At 33.4% G+C, this 21,356-nt stretch overlaps 1 protein-coding gene across 9 annotated transcripts in view; it reads left to right on the top strand.

The window, feature by feature from the left end:
- Positions 1-21,356, top strand: part of ROBO2 (roundabout guidance receptor 2) — a 581,558-nt gene that overhangs the window by 498,387 nt on the left and 61,815 nt on the right. For all 9 annotated transcript variants that reach the window (XM_087861722.1, XM_087861721.1, XM_087861720.1 and 6 more), the window contains exons 15-18: positions 4,085-4,316; positions 7,216-7,340; positions 9,705-9,876; positions 19,245-19,427. In XM_087861722.1, coding sequence (XP_087717848.1) covers positions 4,085-4,316; positions 7,216-7,340; positions 9,705-9,876; positions 19,245-19,427 — 712 coding nt within the window. The remainder of the gene's footprint in view (positions 1-4,084; positions 4,317-7,215; positions 7,341-9,704; positions 9,877-19,244; positions 19,428-21,356) is intronic.

Genomic DNA, 21,356 nt, shown 5'->3' with positions numbered 1-21,356 from the left:
CCACGAAGCTTGTCATTAACTAGTTTGCATATCTCTCTCTCTCATGAGCTTGAGTTCTGTGAGTCTGGAGTCCATGTTTTTCATTTTTGTTTTTTCTGAGCAGAGCATCTATTATAAAATACCCTTTCAATAACAGTTTTGAATGATCAATATTTTTATACATTTGTATTTTTGTTTTTAAAAAGAAAGTGTTCAATTATATCAAGGGTGTTGTTCCCCATGAGTTTGTAGTTACACCTGAAATTAAGAATGTGTTTGAGAGGTCAATTTAGTGAAATAAAATTGGACTGGGGCTGTGGTCAATTGCTAAAGAAATTATAACCAAACGCTTTATTTCCATGCCATATTTTCAACTTGCTAAACGTGTGTGTTCTTTAAAGTCTTACATTGTTAGTATTTGAGTTACAGATGTGTTATTGGAGGAGAGAAATATATTCCCCAGCCTATGTAGTTGGACTTGGGGCCAGCTAAGGTGGTTTACCAAGGCTAATCTTGAAGTAACAAAAGTTAGCCACGGCCGCTTTCTAAAAGTGACTGCTCTCATAACAACGGTGGCCAAACATGATAAGGAATGACTGTTTCACAAAGAAAATAGCAATAAATCTCTTATTTTTTAAAAAAAGCAGTTATTCTAAAAAATAAAAAATAGAACAATGGTTATTCTAGTGGGGGGGATTGTTTTTGTTCAAGGACAAGAAGAATCACAGATCCTTTGCCCCTTAAACATCACAGCTGTTGAAATTGAAAGCGTGCATTGACAAACTAGAATTTCAGAACCCAGCTTCATCCAGATCAGTCCTTAGCAGGCTAAGCCCAACAGATAAAATTCACTTTGAGTTTTCAGTTTAAATGGATTTTTTTTATTTTAAATAGAAAAGACGGTGGTGAGCACTTGCACATTTTAGTGGAATGTGGTTTTAATGGAACGGTAGTGCATGTTCTAATGCACTAACCTCAGGTCACATACGGACCCCTTTTTAAAGTCCATCCCTTACCTAACAATGATGCTTTATCATTGTGCATCCCTGAAACTTGCAAAGTTCTTTAACTTACAATCGTCGCTTAATTGTATCCAGGCCCTTGTAATATGAATATTATTGAGTGAATTGAGAAAACGGAGACTCAGAAAATTTAAAAGGCTGAGCTGTAACTCAGTTGGGACCTTATGACTGGACGATGGAAACTTGCTTTATCATTTCACTTTTTTCCTTAAGACAACGGTTTTTTATTCATATTTCAGATAATACGAAATTTTTAAAAAAATTCTACAAACCCATGGATTTGTGGCCAGACTCTGATTATAATCGACACTAAAGAAAATCCTACTTCTTATAAACAGAGTGTTAATAAAACTAGTAACAAGCATATGGTTTAACTTGAAAATGACCACCTGTCAAAATGTGCTCTACAAATCAGTGGTGTAGAACACATACCCAATAAAAATCCCACCTATTTTTTTAAAGGTAATGTTCAGCATTTTCATTTTTGCTTCCACCTGTAACAACAAATTTTCTTCTGAAAAAGAATGTACTGCAACGGCACAAAATCAAGTCAAACTATTTAGTTATTAAGTCGGCCATTAGGATATACTGGTTGAAAGCAGTGTACAATGAAGTGAGCAAGGCAATGTTGTGTAGTAAACATTAGCTTCATAAAGTCCCTAAAACACTTAATTAATGAAAACCAAACATGGATAAAACCAATTTACCCTGATTTACAGACTCTCTTCATCTGGAAACAGCTGCTTAATGTTCTTCTTAAAAACACAGCTTGCTTCTTTCAGTATTAACAAGCTATTATTGTGAGTTATGTCTTTCTTTCAGTATATAAATTCACTTAAAGCGAATGCAGCGAAGTTTATAAAATGCCAGCTTAATGTTGTTTTAACATATGCTGCAAGGAATTTTTGAACATTGACAGTTTTGATTAAAGGCATCTCTCTTTGGCTCTCATAAATTTAACTTTTTGCTTTTGAGTCGCCTTGCTTTGTAATTGTCAGAAGAACTGCTTCTCAAAAACTACATGTGTTGGTACAAACACAAGCTGGTAGCATGGATGACGATTCAGAGATCATGAGCTTTGGCATCAGAGCTGGGCCAACCTTCTCTTGACAGAACCTCATACAAGTGTAGCACTAATTCCAGCCAGTCTTTGAGGGTAAGAATGCTGTCAGGTGGATGAAGGAATTCTTAGTTGTTAAGACTCGTCTGCGTATAGAAACACATATGCTCAGGCCCACCGGCTCCATGGACTCTCTCACTTGGACATTCTAAATATAGAAAAATGTCCCTTCATGCCACTGTCTTTTGATTGAGTTCCTGGGTTTTTTGTTTTTTTAATTTTCTGCGCCCACTTAAAATAACTTTTAGATGCTGCAACTGTAGAATAAGGGTTAGAAGTTAACACGTGGCACTGGGGCACCTGGGTGGCTCAGTTGGACGAGTGTCTAGCTCTGGATCTCCACTCCAGTCTTGACCTCAGGGCCATGGGATCAAGCCCTGCATCGGTCTCCGTGCTCAGTGCAGAGTCTGCTTGGAGTTTCTCTCTTCCTCTTCCTCTGGCCCTGCCCCCACTCATGTATGCATGCTCGCTCTCCCACTCTCTAAAATAAGTAAATAAATCTTAAAAAAAAAAGAAGCTAATACATGAGACAATACCTTTTATTCACAATGTGCTAACAGTTGGATAGAGAAATTTTTAAGAAGTTGAAATAACGATTTTCATCATCATCTCCTTCTCTGTTTCTTCTCTCCTCAACCTTCCCAAAATGAGGTTTTGCCATCTCTTCTCCATTAAATTTTACACTGTATTTGACAGTGAAATTTGTCAAGTTAAAGGCTTCTTAGAATCTGGCTATTAAGCTACAATATATGGAAAATTAATTGAAGAAGTTTCCGTGATAGTTACTTTTTTAAGTCCACCAATTCTAGAAAAATGGCAAGATATTACAAAATTATTAAAAGTTAAAAATCCTTTTCTCCCTGAAAATGAAACAATGGTGAAACTCTAATAGAGATTTTTCAATAAATGTATAAGGACATGTTTTATTTTTAGCTTGCATTTTTTATATATTCAGTTTTCATGTAATCATTATGAATGAACAAAATAACATTTTAACATTTTTATTTGATAGGAGTCTTCAGATTCAAAAATCTGATTTTCATTAAAACAGCTGCTTATCCTCCGTACCTTTAAATGAGTGAAAGAATCAAGAAAATTGTGAAATTGTGCCAATAGTGGGACTCTTGAAGGAGCCAGAAACTGATAATGTCTTTCATTTAATATTTGCTAGTGGGTACAAGCTTTTCAAATGCCTTTAAAATAGATGCTCTAACTTCACAGCTCCTCGTCTTCTCACACACTTCCTTCAGGCGTGGGAATTTTATATGGGCTGTTTCTACACTTCTTCCTCTGGAATAAATGATCCTACTCTCCTTGCAAATCTCAGCACTTATTCTTTTTTGGGGAAATGCTTTCTCCCCTTCCTGATTCTGTCGACTTCCTCTCCCCTCCAGGCTTTCTTAGCTCCTCGTCCATCTCATTCATAACATTTGTTTATGGATATTAGTTAGGAATGTTACTTGACCAGTAACTTGATTAGTAGGAACTCAAAAATTGATTGGAGTGAGTGAAGGTATTAATGAATGGACAAAAGAGAAGAATGGAAATTCCCGAGCAATAACACATTACATATCCAACCATAAAAATAGGAACTGTTGAATATAGGAAAAGGGTGATGAGAAATGAAGTTAGACAAATTGGCAGGTCTAGGCCTGTCAGGCCTTTGTGCTATTTTAAGGAATTTGAATTAATTAAGTAAGCATCCTAGATACTATGGAGTATTTTAAGCAAGAGAGAGAGTTGTCCTGCTCTTCATTTTGGAAATCATAACTTAGGGGCAATGTGAACTCAGAATTGGACTTGGATATTAGAAGCAGGGAGATGAATTACAAAGCAATGGCATCACACAAGTGATAGTTGATGAAGACTGAAACAGGGACAAGAGAAATGAGGATGGACGGTTTCATTGTCATGTCTAAAACATTTCCATTTAGTTTCAAAAGCTTTTTGCTGTGTTTTTCAGGTTGATCGCCAACCTCAGTTTATTCAAGGCTACCGAGTGATGTATCGTCAGACTTCAGGCCTGCAGGTGACATCAACATGGCAGAATTTAGATGCCAAAGTTCCAACTGAGCGAAGTGCTGTCTTAGTCAACCTGAAAAAGGGGGTGACTTATGAAATTAAAGTTCGACCATATTTTAATGAGTTCCAAGGAATGGACAGTGAATCTAAAATAGTTCGTACTACTGAAGAAGGTCAGTATTCAGATTTCTAACAAAAGCCAAACTTAAACCATAATGAAGACAATTTCTTTTTTTTATTTTATTTTATTTTTTTTTAATCAGAGAGAGAAGAGAGAGTGTGCACAAACAGGGGGAGTGGCAGGCAGAGGGAGAAGCAGATTCCCCGCTGAGCAAGGAGCCTGATGCAGGACTCAATCCCAGGACCCTAGGCTCATGACCCAAGCTGAAGGCAGCCGCTTAACCAGCTGAGCCACCCAGGCATCCCAAGACAATTTCTGTTGAAGTTCTAGCTTATCATCTACCTTAGAGGAATAACAAGAGAGAATATAAAAAGTGAATTCAGGAAGTGGCATTTTCTCATTTTATTCCAAGAATCTCATAGAATCTGAGAACTTTAAAAAAATGACATTCAAGTAATAGGATTTTTTTTCTTAAGTGAACATTTGTTCCAAATTTTACCAGTACACTGGAATTTGATTACAATATTTTCCCATTTTTTTTTCTTAACATGGATTGAGTTCTCTTGGCTTCATTAAATAGGGACAGGTTACTGGAAACTCAAGAATGCAGGCTGTTCATTGTCACTTTCCTGTTTTTGATGTAGTAAAGCATGACATTTTCTTTTATAAGCTTCCTTCCCTGTGGGCTCTGCCAGTCTGACTCATAATTTCTAATCAGAAGGCCACTTACACATTTGCAACAACATTCTTATTAGTGACATTTTCTCCCCCACCCCCATTTGGAAACTTTCTTGCACACAGATACTTTAAAGTCAATTTGTGATGGACATGAAATTAATGTAGATTTGAACCAGTCCCTGTACTAGTATCTCCTTCACTAAACTGAGGCTTATAATAAATGGTGTTATCAAAGTACAAAAAGTCAGATGCCAAGTGTAATAGCCCCCCCTTTTCTGCTTTTCTACTAATTTTATTTACACAGCTCCTAGAAAAAAAGCCCTTTTTCGTAAATCAATATGAGGGCAATCTTAAGAAAATGTATATAGGTTGCTTATGCTACCATAGATGTCCGTATTTGACAAAAGAGCTTTTATGTTGCACATATCCTATAATCAGCATCACAGTGAAAATGTTCTATCCACACTGGTTTACGCTGTGATACATGGGCACGAACAGGAAGTACGTATCATTAAAGACGTTAATCAACTTTTAGGATGTGTAAAGAAAAAAATTACTAAAAATTAATAATAATATCTTCATCCACCATTAAATTTTACTTTATGTTGAAAATGTGTGGTACTAATGAGTGCAGTGGGTGAATTTAATATAGAATGCTACATTTGAAGCACACTTCCAAAAATGAATTTCACCGAAGTTGGACTTTTCCTCTGGATTAGACTTCTCTCACCGTTTGGTTGCGTTCATTTACAGTTTATGTGGCCTTCTGAAGGTAACAAATGGAACTCAGCTGGGCTGTGTGTGGGAATGATGAGCAGAGATTTGGGTTCCTTTACACTGTAGAAGAAGCTGAGCACTGGAATAATTGACCTGTCAGGAAGCAGGCATGGTGTTCTCTCCAAGCCAGCAGCAGGGCAAATGAGAAACCAGTTTTCAAGTGCTATTTTTCAATACAGTCTACTTAATAACTACAAAACTGGTGAAGATGTGTTTAGATTTGTGTCATCGTGCCATATTTTGTAGCAATATTATCAGAGGAATAACACAGAGTAATATTGTGCTAACGTGTCTGTATATATCCTATATCTCAGTGCATGTATGGGCATACCTCAGTGACAAATTTATGAAACATGGGAGACTTACTTGATAGGCTTTTAAAATATCTTTTACCATTCAAGTGTACATATGTTCAAAGGGCTAAACTGTATAGAGCCATAAAAGCATTGATCCTTTTACATAAAAAATCCTTTAGTACCACAAATTCTTTGAATTTTGTTTCAACTCGTATTTCATTTTGTTTTTCCTACTCAAAGATTTAAGGAGAATTGATAAATTTTCCTGTAAAATTAGTATTTTTCAGCTCTCAGAGAGACTGGAGAGCAGATGCTGCAGTCTAAAATCAGAAATTTTTTCTCACTCATCTTTTCTCAGTGTGATTATAATTAGTTATAGGAGAAACCATAAAGGATGGGAACTGTAGGAAATTAAAATCTATCCATTTCACACTCGACCCAACATGAACTGTTTTCATTTATGACTTCAGAGTTTCTTCCCCATCAATATAAAATAAGTTTTAAGTCTTAAATTATGTCAATGTATAAGTCAATTATTTTTCCCGATACAAAAAAAAAGTATTTTTTTCTTGTGTTGGTGAAATTTATTGCTGTGTTTCTGTTTTTATTTGTTAAACACAAAACAAAACAAAAAATAATATTATTAATGACACCACTCAGAGATAATGGTTGATGAAAATTTGGAATACATTCTCTCAGAATACTTTTGGTCGGAGTGTTTTTTCAGAAAGAGAGCCTGCCTGTTGGAGTCAAATGGATCAAAGTTCTAGAGCCAGACATACCTGGGTTCAAATTCTGTCTTGGTGTTTGACTTGGATAACTCGCTTACAGTTGTCTTCTTCCTTTTCTGTAAAGCTGAGATAAGAGTTGTTAGAGTTGTTTTTACTTCTTGAGGTTAGTGTGCTCATTAAATATGACACTTAGCTCAGTGCTGGGCATATAGAAAACACTCATTAGCATGTTAGCTGTTAAATTTATTATCGAGCACATATTAGCACAGCTGTTGTGTTTGCTTTAAATCCATCCATTATATTTCAAGGACATTTTTTTAGAAAACTGTCCCTGTTGAACACTACGTGCAAATCCGGAACGACTGGAAACCAGACCTCTTGCTTCTTGTCTTTATATTCGTGTTCTATAAGCAGTATTAATGCACACCGAGACCTACAGTTTGTGTTTATCCTAATTGCTTCCTTGCAGCCCCAAGTGCCCCTCCACAGTCTGTCACTGTGCTGACAGTTGGAAGCCACAATAGCACAAGTATCAGTGTTTCCTGGGATCCTCCTCCTCCAGATCATCAGAATGGAATCATCCAAGAATACAAGGTAGGGCCTGGGTGGAGAAGCGAGGCTCACGGAAAAGCTTCCCAGAGAAGTCTCAGGGCCACATGCATGAAGCTCATCTCCAGAAGCCCTCTTCTTGAGTCTGAGTGTAAAGTAATTTTTATATCCTTGTGTGACAGGTAAAGAAACAAATGCATAGGGGATTGGAACCTAACTCCAAGACACAGATAACAAAAACTCACTTGGACAAGTAAACCATAACAGTGATGTGTTTTTGTTGTGTGTGTGTGTGTGTGTGTGTGTGTGTGTGTGTGTGTGTGTGTGTGTGTTTTGTGGGGTTTTTTGGTTTTTTGTTTTTTTTTTTTTTTTGGTTTTTGTAGAGCATGGTTCCAGAACCTCAGAGATTCAGAGAGATCGGGTACAGAGTAGGTCATGAAGCCCTCATCCCAGAAATGTCCTGTATCATTGTTATTAAATTTCTGTGTGAGGGACCTTAGCAGGGGTATTTTGAAACTGTGGGCTCATGAAAAGATGCTTCCAAGGTTTAGAGAGTTGGGGTGGGGATAGGAGGGTGGGAAGCACCAACTCCCACTCTTAAGTTCTGCTTTGGTCAATTTATTGAGGTTTTGTAAAATATTTCACTTGAGAAAGGGGTGCCATTGAAAAAATAAATTATGGAAAAGCTTACTTACAAAAATAGTTCATTATCTCATTTTTCAAATGATAATTTTGCTGCTGTTTAGAAACTATAGATCCATTGCTTCCTTGCCATCCTCTGATGTTTAAGAGACAGAAGATGTCTAACTTTGGGAAATAAGATAAGATTCTGATTAGCTGTGATGTGATTAGACCACATATGATAGTAAAACCCCTCATTAAATCTTATATAAATTCAAAACTATGATTTTGCTATTAGTAAATGTATGTGGAATTCTAACAACATGCTAGGTAGATCTATTAGAATAGAAAATAGACAGCCCATCTCACCCTAAAAGTTTAGAGTTGGTATGTAAAATGAAACCAAATAATTGCACTGAAAGCATTGCAGATTGAATTATGTTATTTCTAAGAAAAAATAAAATTAGAATTTTTTATATTAATGAATAACTTACTGAAACAATGTGCATGAGCACTTACTCTAAAATTATCCCCATCACTTCATAAAGAAACATGTGCAAGAAGTATAAGAATAAATGTTTTACAGTATCATAATTATATATAAATATTATATATGTATATGCATAAATTTTACAAGGATTAGGGCACATTGTTTTAATAGCAAAGAACAATCTATTCTGGTCTGTGTATTTTAATGAGGTTAGGATTTTACTTTGTATCATTTGGAACTAAATATCTTGAACTTCCATTTATTGCAATACCAATTTTGATTATAACATGGTAATTTTTGTCATAAGTTGTAAACTTTCACACTCATATGAGAGTGCCTTATTTTGGTAACAAAGTGTATATTTTGGTTAGGCCTAAATATTCCTACATTAGTAGCATAGATATCATTGTGTAAATAAAAGAAATCGTTCACAGGAATTACTTTAAATAAAAAGTTTCAGGAATTTACCTGTTTCAGAAACAAACCATGTGTGTTCCCACTTATGTATCTCCATGTAGATTATGAAATACTGTAGATTATGAACGTAAATATGTGTACACAGTATGATTCTTTTTATAATGCATTTGACAGTAACAGATATCCAGGACAAAGTATGCCTTAAAGTGTGATTCTTACTTGCAGTAAAAGCCTGGGTTCTCTCACATCAGTCTTTAAAGGCTTTCCACCACTTTGTTCTCACGCATGTATGTCTGTGTGTGTACATATGTTCTGATCAATATTAAGATTTATTATTGTCAATGTAAATATTGGCTTTAATTTCATCTCAGTCAATACTTATAAGTTAGGTCAATTAATCTTGTTAACTACTTCTGAGTAAGTTAATATTTTCTTAAATAAAATATAAATTACTTAGATGTGCACCTATATACCTTGGATATTACAACTAATAATCACCATATTTTAATAGATCATACACATAATAAATCTTGATAAATAAATTAAGCAGAGAAATTTATGTGTTTTAATCCATACCCAAATACTGTTTGCAACCAAGGACCACTTCCCAGAAGTGTTAAGGGAATCACTGCATTTTAAGCATTCAGTGTTGATCATAAGATAGAAAGGAACATGGTGTAGTTTTAGCTTCCTTGTTCTTCATTTAATACGCACATACACACACTCTATACACAGATCTAAATAAACTGTAAAAATTAGGCTTCAGAAAATGTCATTTACAAATACGAGAGAATACATTAGTCACTACTAAAAAAATTGTCATCAATTTAACAGGAAGGATAATTTTACATTCTCTTGTTATTCACTTTACATTTCTATAGATCTGGTGCCTGGGGAATGAAACACGATTCCATATCAACAAAACCGTGGATGCAGCCATTCGATCTGTAATCATTGGTGGATTGTTCCCAGGTATTCAATACCGGGTAGAGGTCGCAGCTAGCACGAGTGCAGGGGTTGGAGTAAAAAGTGAGCCACAGCCAATAATCATTGGTGAGTACTCTGTGTGGCCTGTGCTTCAGAGTTAAACTGGTAACAAGGTAGACGATATTTTTAATCTGAATCCTAACAGTGAATATGCAGCAACGAGTGATAGGGTGCACTCATATAGGCAAATAGGTTGACTGACCAGGGTTTCTTATAAAAATAATTAGCAATTTCTTGTGCTCTTAAGTTTCCTACAAACTTCTTCAAATTATAATCACTTAGTGTTTAAATGCTGAAAGTTGGTTTGAAAATAATTTTTAATCAATTTCATTAGCAATTTTGACGTCATTGAAATATAATAGGTACTCAGGCAGTTACTGGAGAAAGTGCACTATGTTTCAAATCTGTATGCTTCCTCTAAGCGAGAAAAATGTCAAAATCCAACCAGAAACAGGCCAAAAGAAACTGTAATCCAATTATATTATCCCAAAGAAGAAATCACTATTAAATCTACTATCATCATTACAGAAAATTGTTCCCTATTAGCATTGATTATGTTTGCCTGTTCTTGAAATATATGTAAATGGAATCACACAGAATATAATATTTTTGGATCTGGCTTCTTTCACAAAACTGTTTTGTTTTGATACATCTCAAAACATAGATGTATCATGCAATTCATATGTTTCGTTTCTGAGCAGTATTCAATTGTGTGACTTTATCATATTTTGTTTCTCTGCTTTTCTTTTGAGGGAATGAACATTCCTGTATAAGTCTTTTTGAGGACATATAGTTTTATTTCCTTTGGAGAAATACCTAGATGTGGAATTTCTGGGTAATAGGATTGATATAGTTTATAAGAAACTGTAAACACTTTTTCATATTATTGTATAAATTTATACTTTCACTAGCAAAGAATATGACTTGCAGTTTTTCTACACCATCACCAACATTTGATGTTGCCAGTCCATAATTTTAGTCATTCCAAGGAGTATGAAAAAGCACCTCACTATTGTTTTCACTTCAATTTTCTTTGATGACTAGTGATGTTGAACAACATTACACATGTTTTATTGGCCAGTCACATATTTTCTTTTGTACAGTTTCCAAGTCTTTGCCTTTTTAAAACTGTGTTGTTTGTCTCTTGTTATGTGATAGGAGAACTGATATATTCTGGATACAAATTTTTGTCATATATTTCTAATTGCAAATATTTTCTCCTGGTCTATGGATTCCCTATTTCTTAAATTAATAGTGTCTTTTGATAGCAAATTTTTATATTTTAGTGAACTACAATGTACCACATTTTTCTTTCATGTTTAGTGCTTTCTAAGAAATTGTGTCTGATCTGTAGGTAGCAAACTTATTTTCTTAGATTTTCTTCTAGCAGCTTTATAATTTTAGCTCTTATGCTTATGTCTATAATTCATCTTAAAGGTATTGCATGTGTTTTGAGAGTTGAGGCTTATTTATTTTCCTAAGTATATCACCACATGTTTTATTAAACTTTTCCCTATTTGATTTTTATATTTATAAAATTTCCCTTTCCACTTGTTCTATATTATATATAAACTTAATTTTATATATTACCCTTTCATCTTACCTCACTTATTTATTTTAATAGTTGTGACATATTTTTTCAGGGTGTATTCAAACAATATTCTGTCTCCTTTCTTCTTATTTGTGTTAATATGGTAAAATCTATTGAGTCATTTCAAAGGTGAATAAATCTTGCCTTCTTGGGATAAATCCCACTTGGTCAAAATATATTATGTTTTCTACAAATTTACTGGATCTAATTTGCTAACATCTGGTAAAGAATTTTGCATCTATGTTCATAAGGCATATTGATCAATAGTTTTCTTCTAATCTCTTTATCAGGTTTTAGAATCAGGATGGCTAGCTTTATAAAAAGGGGTTGGGAAATATCCCATTCTCTGCTACAGTCTAAGAGTTTTTGTGGGCCTTTTATTATTTCTTCCTTAAATTCATTCTATAATCAGTTATAATGTCTGTGCCTAGAGTTTTCTTTGTGGATTCTGTTTACATTTATGAGTTTGCATTTATTTAGAATTGTTATTATTTCTGTTAGTTGTGTTAAATGGATTTTTGGTTTTGCCATCAGCAAATTTGTCTAATCTATCTAAGTTGTTGAATTTATTGTTATATGCTTATTTGCATTATCTCCTTATTTATAATCCCCTTTAATTGTAATGTTGCAGGATATGTAGTAATGTCATCTCTTTTATTCTTTTTTTAAAAGATTTTATTTATTTATTTATTTGAGAGAGCGAGAACACAAGCAGGAAGGAGGGGCAGAGAGAGAGGGAGAAACAGACTCCCACTGAACAGGGAGCCCGATGTGGGGCTTGATCCTAGGACCCTGAAATCATGACCTGAGCCGAAGGCAGATGCTTAACCAACGGAGCCACCCAGGCATCTCTTATCTCTTTTATTTTTATGCTGAGAATCTATGTTCTCTCTCTCTTTCTCTTTCTTCTCCCCCCCTTTTTTTTGCCCCCTTCAATTTCAATCAGTCTTGATAAGGATTTATCAATGTTTTTAACCTTTTCAAAGTATAAACTTTTGGCTTGTTTTATTTGTTTTCTAATTAATTTATGCTATTTTTCTCTACTTACTTTTTGTTGCTTCTTATGATAGAAGTTTGTATCAATGATTTAGACCTTTCTAATACAGATATTTAAAAGTTATACATTTCTTACTAAGCACATCTTTAGCTAAATCATACACATTTTGAGGTGTTATGTTTCCATTTATCACAATGTTGAAAATACTTTCACTTCACCTAAGGATTTCTTTTTCTTTGCAGAGGTTATTTGGCAGTGTATTATTACATTTCCAAATATTTTGGGATTTCACAAATAGCTTTTTCTTTCTGATTTGTAATTTAATTCCACTGTGGTTAGAAAATGTACATTGTATGAATTTAGCCTTTTAAATATGGAGAATTATTTCATGGCTCAACATTTGGTCTTAGGGAATGTTCCTTGTGCATTTGAAAAGTATGTACATTTTTTCTGTTCTGGAGTGGAATGTTCTATAAATGTCATGTCAAATTAGTTGGTAGCATCATTCAGCTCTTTACTGTTTTTCTGCCTGTTTATTCTTTCAATTAATAGGGAAGGAGTCTGGAAATTTATTGTAATTAAAGATTTTTGTATTTCTTCTTCCCATCTCTAAGTTTTTGTTTCATATATTTTGCTACTTGTTTTAAGTGAATACATCTTAGGATTGTTATACCTCATTAAGGAACTTACCCTTTATCATTATGGAATGCCCCACTTTATTACCTAGTATAAAATTCTTTGTCCTGAAATGTACTTTGTCTACTATTAGTATAGCTACATTATCTTATAAGTTTTTGCATTGTTTGTGTTTTGTTTCCATCCTTTTACCGAGAAATTGTACATTTCTATTATTTATATTGCATATTAAGTCTTTTTTAAATTCAACATGACAGTCTTTGCCTTTTAGTGGGAATGTTTAGACCATTTACTTCAATGTAATTAGTGATGCATTTGGGCTTAGAATTACCATCTTGCTTTTATATTCTATCTGAATTTGTTCCTATTTCCCTAATTTCTTTTGGATGATTATGTAATTTTCTGTAGTCTATTTTTATATCCACTATTGGATTCTTAGGTATAATTTTATTTTTAATAATGGTTACTCTAGGATTTGCCTATCAAGACCTTAAAAAATATAATTCCATTTTCATTCCTCTCAATATTTTTGCTATTGTTATAGTTTTACTCTTATACATGTAGTAAATACCAATATGCAAACTAAAGTATTATTATTATTTGCTTTGCTTTAAACCATTAGTTATCTTTACCTTTTAAGTAAATTAAAACTAAGAAAAAAATTTTATTTTACTCAAAATGTTATTCATTTTTTATCAGATATTCTGTTCTATAAATTCAATTTCCTCAGTCTCCCTGAGTTCCTCTATCTCTTTAACTCAGGAATTTTGTTTAGCCACGTTTGCATTCCCCTTCACTGCATCACATTTTAGTATTGTCTTTAGGTCAAAAGCTATGAAAATAGTATTTACTCCCTTGTTTATTTCCCCTTTCTCACGATCCTGCCTTTTTTTTTTTTTTACATATTTTGCCTACTTTTCTACTTATTTATGGTGGGATTACATGTCCCATACCTGTTTTTTCTTTATGGGCAGAAATGGAAGTATCCAGTGAATTATTAATTTTATATAATACACTTTTCTGTTATAGAATTTCGATTTGTTTTCTTTTACATGTTCCGTTATTGTAATAGCTACTTTAAAGTCCTTTTTGCCTAATTTTAACATCTGTGTCATCTCATGGTCTATTTTTATTGATTACTTTTTCTCTTGACCTTTGGTTGTCTCTTCCTTGTTTTTTTCTTCTTCTTTTTTTTTTTTGCTGTTGTTATTTTGCTTGTTTTTGCATGCTTAGTAGTTTTTTACTGTATACTGTACATTGCAGATGCATACCATAAAATTTTGTGATCTGCTAAAGAATGTTGGGTTTTATTCTAAAGGGAGTTATGTTACTAGCTGACCATCTTGATTTTGTGGGGGCTTGGATTTTACCTTTGTTAGTATGGGACTGTTGAAGTTTTGACCTTTTTCTCAGAGCAAAATCTCAGTTTGACATTTACTTCTAAGTCATGGCCCTTAAGAGGCTTCAGTGAAAAGCCTAATATGTTGATCTGGTTTCCCAACTTGATGAAATTCAAGGTTTAAACACAATATTCTCTACAGTGGACATCAGCTGAAAAGTCTATTCAGCCTTTTCAGCCTTCTGGCTTTTGATATTCACCAGACTCTTGGACTCTTCTTTCTGCATGCACGGTTAAGAGTTCATCTTATGATTGAGGAGGACTTCATACAAAGATTGGGAAACATCACTTTCATGTGGCTCTTTCACATGACTTCCCAATGAAATTTTCAGTCACTCTGTCATCTCAGAGCTGTATCCTCTGACACCTCATAGCAATACAATTGAGGTTTTCAGTTTGGGTTCTAGCTGCCTAGCACTGTATGGTTTGAAATCTTTAAGGGAAAAGAAAGCCTCATAAGCGCAGATTTCCCCAAGTGTATTTCCCTTCTTTCAAGAGACAAATACCTTCAGTTTTTCCTGCTTTTCTTTGCTTATTAGTATCTTTAATATGTTTTTAAATATTCTTCTTAGAGTTTGCATATTTTAAGAGTACTTACCCAGAGTTTGATACAATAGAATGTGGCAGTCCCATTACTATCTGTTTGTTTTTTGAAATGATGCACACAGAGTACACTTCCAATTTCTGGGAAATTATTACAAAATATTTATTGTATATGAAGAGACTTAACATTCAGTCATACTGTTGATTTTTTTATGTTCTCCAAATTTTTGTTCTTTTATATATTGAAAGCATTAAAGAGAAAAAGTTATAGTATTAACTTTCCTTTAAATTGCCTTCCCTTTCTTAATTAGTCATACAGACTGAATTAATTTCTTAACCTGAGGGAACCTACAATCTTGCCCTTCTGAGATTTTCTAAAATAAATTGGAATAGGAGAGAAGTACAGGTACACCCAAAAGGATTTAACTGATACACACACACACACACACACACACACACACACACACACACACACAATTCTATTTAGAAGTAAGCCCTTAATTTTTCCCTTAAAAATGTTTATGAAACATATTTAAAGGGTATTGTTTTCCATGAGAACTCCTAGATAAATAAACAAAGCTTTGTGGGTTTTTAATTATTTTTTTTACTCTCTATAGCATATATGAAATGGAATATTTCTAATCCAGATTATCAAGGATCTATATTTTTCTTTCCTGTATTTTCTATTATTTTTATTAAGAAGTATAAATCTCAAGCAAGGTAAAGTTGTTTTCTTTTTTTTCTTTTTTTGTGTGACTGTGTGTATTGTTCACACTATTTGGGGGATTTATTGCACTTGGAAGCAAGTAAAGCATTACAAGAATACCATTTAACCAAGCTCATGCCATGTCAATTAAGAACTTAGCAACTGTACAGTAACTTAAAAAAAGAAAACTAATTTAGAGTATTTTCAATCAAATAGAAAGTTTTGCTTAAGTTTCTGGTATTTTAAAAAGACTGTCTTCAAATGTATAATTAGTACCTTTTTTTTTTTTAGTTTATTGTACGACTGTTTCCAAATTTTCTATGAAATAAAAAAATAATCAAATAAGTGATACATCTGTTTCCTATTCGGGTAGTTAGAATGTGCAATATTCAAGATGTGATCCAATAGAATTGTACCACTTGGTATAAATGCATGCTCACCCATGTGCACACACACACACACACACACACACACACACACACACACAAGCAAGCACAATTCAACACAGAAAAGACTATTTATACTCAAGAGATCTATTTCTTTTTAATATCTAATGTTGTACTGAAGAAGCCTTTAATTGTTTCTTTAATTACTCCTGCACATCTACCTTAACATCTTGTCTGATAACCTTATCTATACAACTGTTATTCCTTAGTTGAAAAGTGATTTAGTGACAGCTAATCTCCTTTTTCTGTTTCAATTTGTGCTTTCTCTATTGTCTGTTCAGTACTAGAAACAGCACTCGAAGTGACTCAAGATCTACCTCATTTCCCCTTTGCTTTAATTAAATCATGTATTGGCATTTGATGTAATTTATGGCTGATAATTTTAGATTTGTCTTATGCCAGACTATGTGCTGTTTCACCTATTCCTTCTCAGTTTCATTTACATTCCAGAAAGTTCCATTAAGAGAATATTAATTAAAATATTATATAAATATAATAAATAGCCATACACAGGTTTAAAAGCATTATTGTTCTTTTGTCTGTATTTCCCACTGGTAAGATGACTTTACGTGAAAGTGTCCATAGTTCTTCTATATCATTGCACTTGCACACACAGAAATGCAACCACATGCATTTACATAAATAAGCATCAAAGAGTATGCCATATAACAAATTTACTTTGACTTATAATTTTCAGTAATCTTGCTTAATAATATAGCTATTGTTTCTTTAATCATTTGGCCATTTAACGCTTACCTTATATAGTTGGTAATAATATGTGGAACAGCTGCAAACTTTCACAGTAATAGGTACAATCGAATCTGATGTGTCTAATTAATTTTTAGTCCAACAAATTAGTTTTGTTCTTCATTACTCTCCAATGGGAGGAAGACATTACATTTCATTATATTTTTTGTCTGCAAGAACAATGGAGCGTTACAGGTCACACACATCCCTTGTCTATGCTCTAATTAGCCCAACTGACAACATTGTTTCAAATATACCAGCAGCATAAGAAATAGTAATACACCTTTGCTAACATAAATATTACACTATATAAAATATCATATTTTATGGACCTTTTACACAAAGGAAGGACAAATTTTCTATTCTCTTTGTTCTATAATATGTTTGTTTTCTTTTTAGTAACTCTTAGCTATAAAAAATTAGCAGCTGTGTGTATGCTTCGTATTGAAAATATGAATTCATTTTAAATATATTTTTATCTAAGTTTATATATATATAATTACTAAGGACAGATAGATTGGGAAAGTTAAGCAGGTTTATTACATAAGTGAATCTGGGTTTTATATCTGGAATTTAACACAAGAGACATTTCAGAAATGAAATATAAGTATGTATAAGAAAAATGCGGACAGCTATAACAAACAAGCCTGTATAATGATTGGCTTAACAAAATAGAAGTGTGTTTTTTGTTTTTTGGGTTTTTTTTTTTTTTACTCATAGCCCAGACTAACATGGATTAGCAGAATGGAGGTTGGAGTTTTTACTCCACACAGATATTTTGGAACTTCAATTCTTCCAATAAATAGCTCTGCCATCTCTTACAGGAGTCAGAATCCTCCAAAGATCCCTTCTTTCTGTTTAACACTAGGAAAGAGAGAGAATGTCAAGCATTGTCACAGTAGCATATGGGTCAAGTCTGTTGGCCAATAACTCAGTCACTTTGCTGCACTTCAACTACAAGTCAGTCTGGAATATGTTGGCTAATTTTCTGACCTGGAAGAAAGGAGGAACTGGCAAACAAGTCATCTGTAGTTTTCAGGACTCTCACAACTTACATCGATGAGGTTCCCTGAGTGGCTCTTACAGTAACCCTTACCCATACCTGGGTCAAAATTTTGACTCATAAACTACTGTGTTCTTATCAGCCTCTTTACATTACATGATCTTAAATAAGACTCCCAAATATTTGAAATAGTACTGTTGCCAACTAACAGAAACAGGTACTTGAAAAGAGTAAGTGCCCTACATAAGGTTATTGGTTATTTAAGTTGGTCAGTGCCAGAGATGATATACAAACAGAAACTTCAAAGACCATGTTCTTTCCAATATATTATAATGCCATGATAACTAAAACAATGAACACGTGATGTGATATGCTGACATTTGCCACTTATATTTTTATTTCAATTTATTTTTAAAGTCTTTGATTAGTAACTAATAGGATATGATACTGACATTACAAATCACTTAATTCCCAGTGCGTAAATATCTTAATCTTTTAAATAAACACCTAATCTTTGCTTTTCAGTGATTCTATGATTCCATAAGTTTTCTTAATTATCTCTGAAAGGTCTAAACTCACAAAACCAGGACTATTTCTAGAGTGATAGTAGTCCAGATTTTAATGTTTATTTTAGTAACATAGACCTTAGAATTACTATTAAAGTTGTCTTCTTAATTCAACTTTCAAGTGGATTTTCAAATTATTTTAGTTTTAAGGGAATATATGAGTTTTACCTTTTCGTGATTTATATATAGAGATAGATAGATATAAAATAGATACTATATATATATATACTATATATATACTATAGATACTAATCTCTATGAAGTACATAGTTACCATTGTTTTATACAGTAGTTTTAATGCATTCCAAAAAATTAGAGGGTGTTTGATCAAAATAAGGACAATATTAAATTACATATTTTTAAGCCATGAACATTTGAATTTAAGCAGTGCTCTAGAGGAAAGACAATTTGCAAATTTTGTCAGTATTGTAGTTGGTTTTTTTTTTTAACTATCTTAAAACATACTTTACCTAACTAAAGAAAAGTTGCTGTTATTTTGCACCCTACACTTATTTTAATACTTATTTATAAGGCAATATTTCAAGAAGCAGTTCTGAATCTAGTCACAGTAAACCAAAACATAAGGGAGCCATGTTCTTAATCACAGTTTAGACCCCTAATTTGATTCTTCTTCTGAAATTTATTAAATATGCTTATCAATAATTGTGACACACTCAGAGCACAAATATTACCTGCCTTCATAGGAATTTTCTAATTTTCTGTGCCTTTGGTACACCATGTATGCATGCCTGTGTTTACTTTCATAATAATGTTTACTAAAACTATTATTTCTTCCACAGGGGGACGTAATGAAGTTGTCATTACTGAAAACAATAACAGCATTACTGAGCAAATCACTGATGTTGTGAAGCAACCAGCCTTTATAGCCGGTATTGGTGGTGCCTGCTGGGTAATTTTGATGGGTTTTAGCATCTGGTTGTATTGGCGAAGAAAGAAGAGAAAGGGACTCAGTAACTATGCTGGTAAGAGACTATTTCTACCTAAGAAAATCTCCTGTCTTTAAGAATGTGATGAAATGGAAGAGAGGGAATGGGACTGAATAATGAGTGAGTGAATGAACGAATGAATGAATGGGTGTTTTGGCTTGTTTTAAACACCTGCTCTGTAAAATGCAATTATAAACATGCTTTAATGCATTTCTTTTCACCATATCACATTATGACCATAAGGCAAGCTTTTTGCTTGTATCTCCAATGAAGCATAACAAGAGTGTACACAGACAAATGTGTAACCATTTTTCTCAACTAGTTCTTCAAAATACACACACACACACACACACACACACAGACTGCATGCTATGAAGCCATTATCTGAGAAGTGGATTTAAGCGAGATCATTACTAACATGCTCAGGAAGAAAATATTTGAAATATAGCTTTTAGTATTTCAAGAAGCAGATTACAATAGGAAATGTCCCAGATGACAAATAAAAACAAGGAAAAAATCTCATCAGAATTAATAAGACTGATGAAGCATGAATTAAGTGATTTACTAGTCTAGTCTATCTCTTTCAAGGTGACCAATCAGCATTTTAGAAGGGAAAAAAGGGAGAAGAAAGAGTGGCAGAAGGAGAAAAAGGAGATCCTAGATGTTTTAGCTATTTGCAAAAAAAAATGTTTTCTTCTTAGAATCTGAAACAGAATTTCAAGCATGTCAAAAATTGTGGCCTTCAAAACATTTCCAAGGCAGAGAGGGAGACAAACGAGGGGCTGGAATTAACAAATCAGTGATTAAAAGAATGAACTCCGTAGTGAAGCTATGTTCAATAACAATTTTAATTGCAATTCATTTTAAGTGTTTCCTCTAACAACAACAACCCATAGAAATACATTGTCTCACAATAGTTTACACTTTCCAAAATTTACAAGGGAACAATATTAATTTAACATCATCCTACAAATACTTCAGAATTTTTTGACACATTTTATTCTATCTTCTATCTCTAGTTTTAAGTTTAAATGTTTATAAATGCCTTAATAACTGATTTTGACAGAAGGTTCATAGTTTATTAAGCTTATCAGCTGCTCTAGCTTGTAGGCTTTTTAGCCACTGATAATGTCTAAGTAGTGCAAAATAGAAGATATAGCACCCACTTGGTTGTCTTGCTTGTTATTTCACAGCATTTAAATATGATTTCTATTATAGCATTGTGGCTCACGTCCATATCTTATGAAAATTAAGGTTACTATTTACCATTAGAGTAAATTTCCATGACTAGAGAAAGCAGGACAGTGTATCCATTGAAAAGGGGGATTCCATGCTTTGCAACTTGCAATCATTCTGCCTTTCTCGTGTCTCGTTGGTTGCTGATGGCTTCTTCCTTGTGCTTTGTCATCTGACTGCTGTATCACCGCATCATTGAGGGATTCTTTCCAGCAAGGGATGCTAGGCAATAACTAGCATCAGAGTCTTGAACATTCATGATACTTTAATGTTCCTTCTTGTTCTGTAGTCTACTCTTCTACCTTCATTCCTTGTAGGCATTGTCATCAACCCATCTGTTTAATCAATTGCCGTGTTACAATTCATCTCTGTGACATACATATGAATCATGTAAATCATTGGGAAGAACTGATTTAATTTACGGGCTAGTTTGTGTTTATCCCTTTGCTTGACTTTAGTGAAAATAATATAAGATTGACTGCTCTAGTTTCAATGCAGAGTTCTAAGATATCCATATTCGAGGTGTTGCATTTTTATCCTCCACACTCATTTGCTCACTCCTATAAATAACATAGTTCTCATAACTGGTAGGTTTGTGCTTTTAGTAAAATTGTGTCAGACAGACTTCTTTTTTCTTTTTCTTTTCCTTTTTTTTTTTTTTAATGGCAGTTCTTTTCAAAACCTATGCATTTAATTTGAAAATATCTGTTGGTCTTTGAACTTGACAAG

Source organism: Ursus americanus, chromosome 4, assembly GCF_024610735.1.
Source record: "Ursus americanus isolate L20-20 chromosome 4, mUrsAme1.1.p, whole genome shotgun sequence".
NCBI classification, from domain to species: domain Eukaryota; kingdom Metazoa; phylum Chordata; class Mammalia; order Carnivora; family Ursidae; genus Ursus; species Ursus americanus.
Note: the sequence above shows the minus strand (reverse complement) of the source record. Positions and strands in the feature narration are given on the sequence as shown.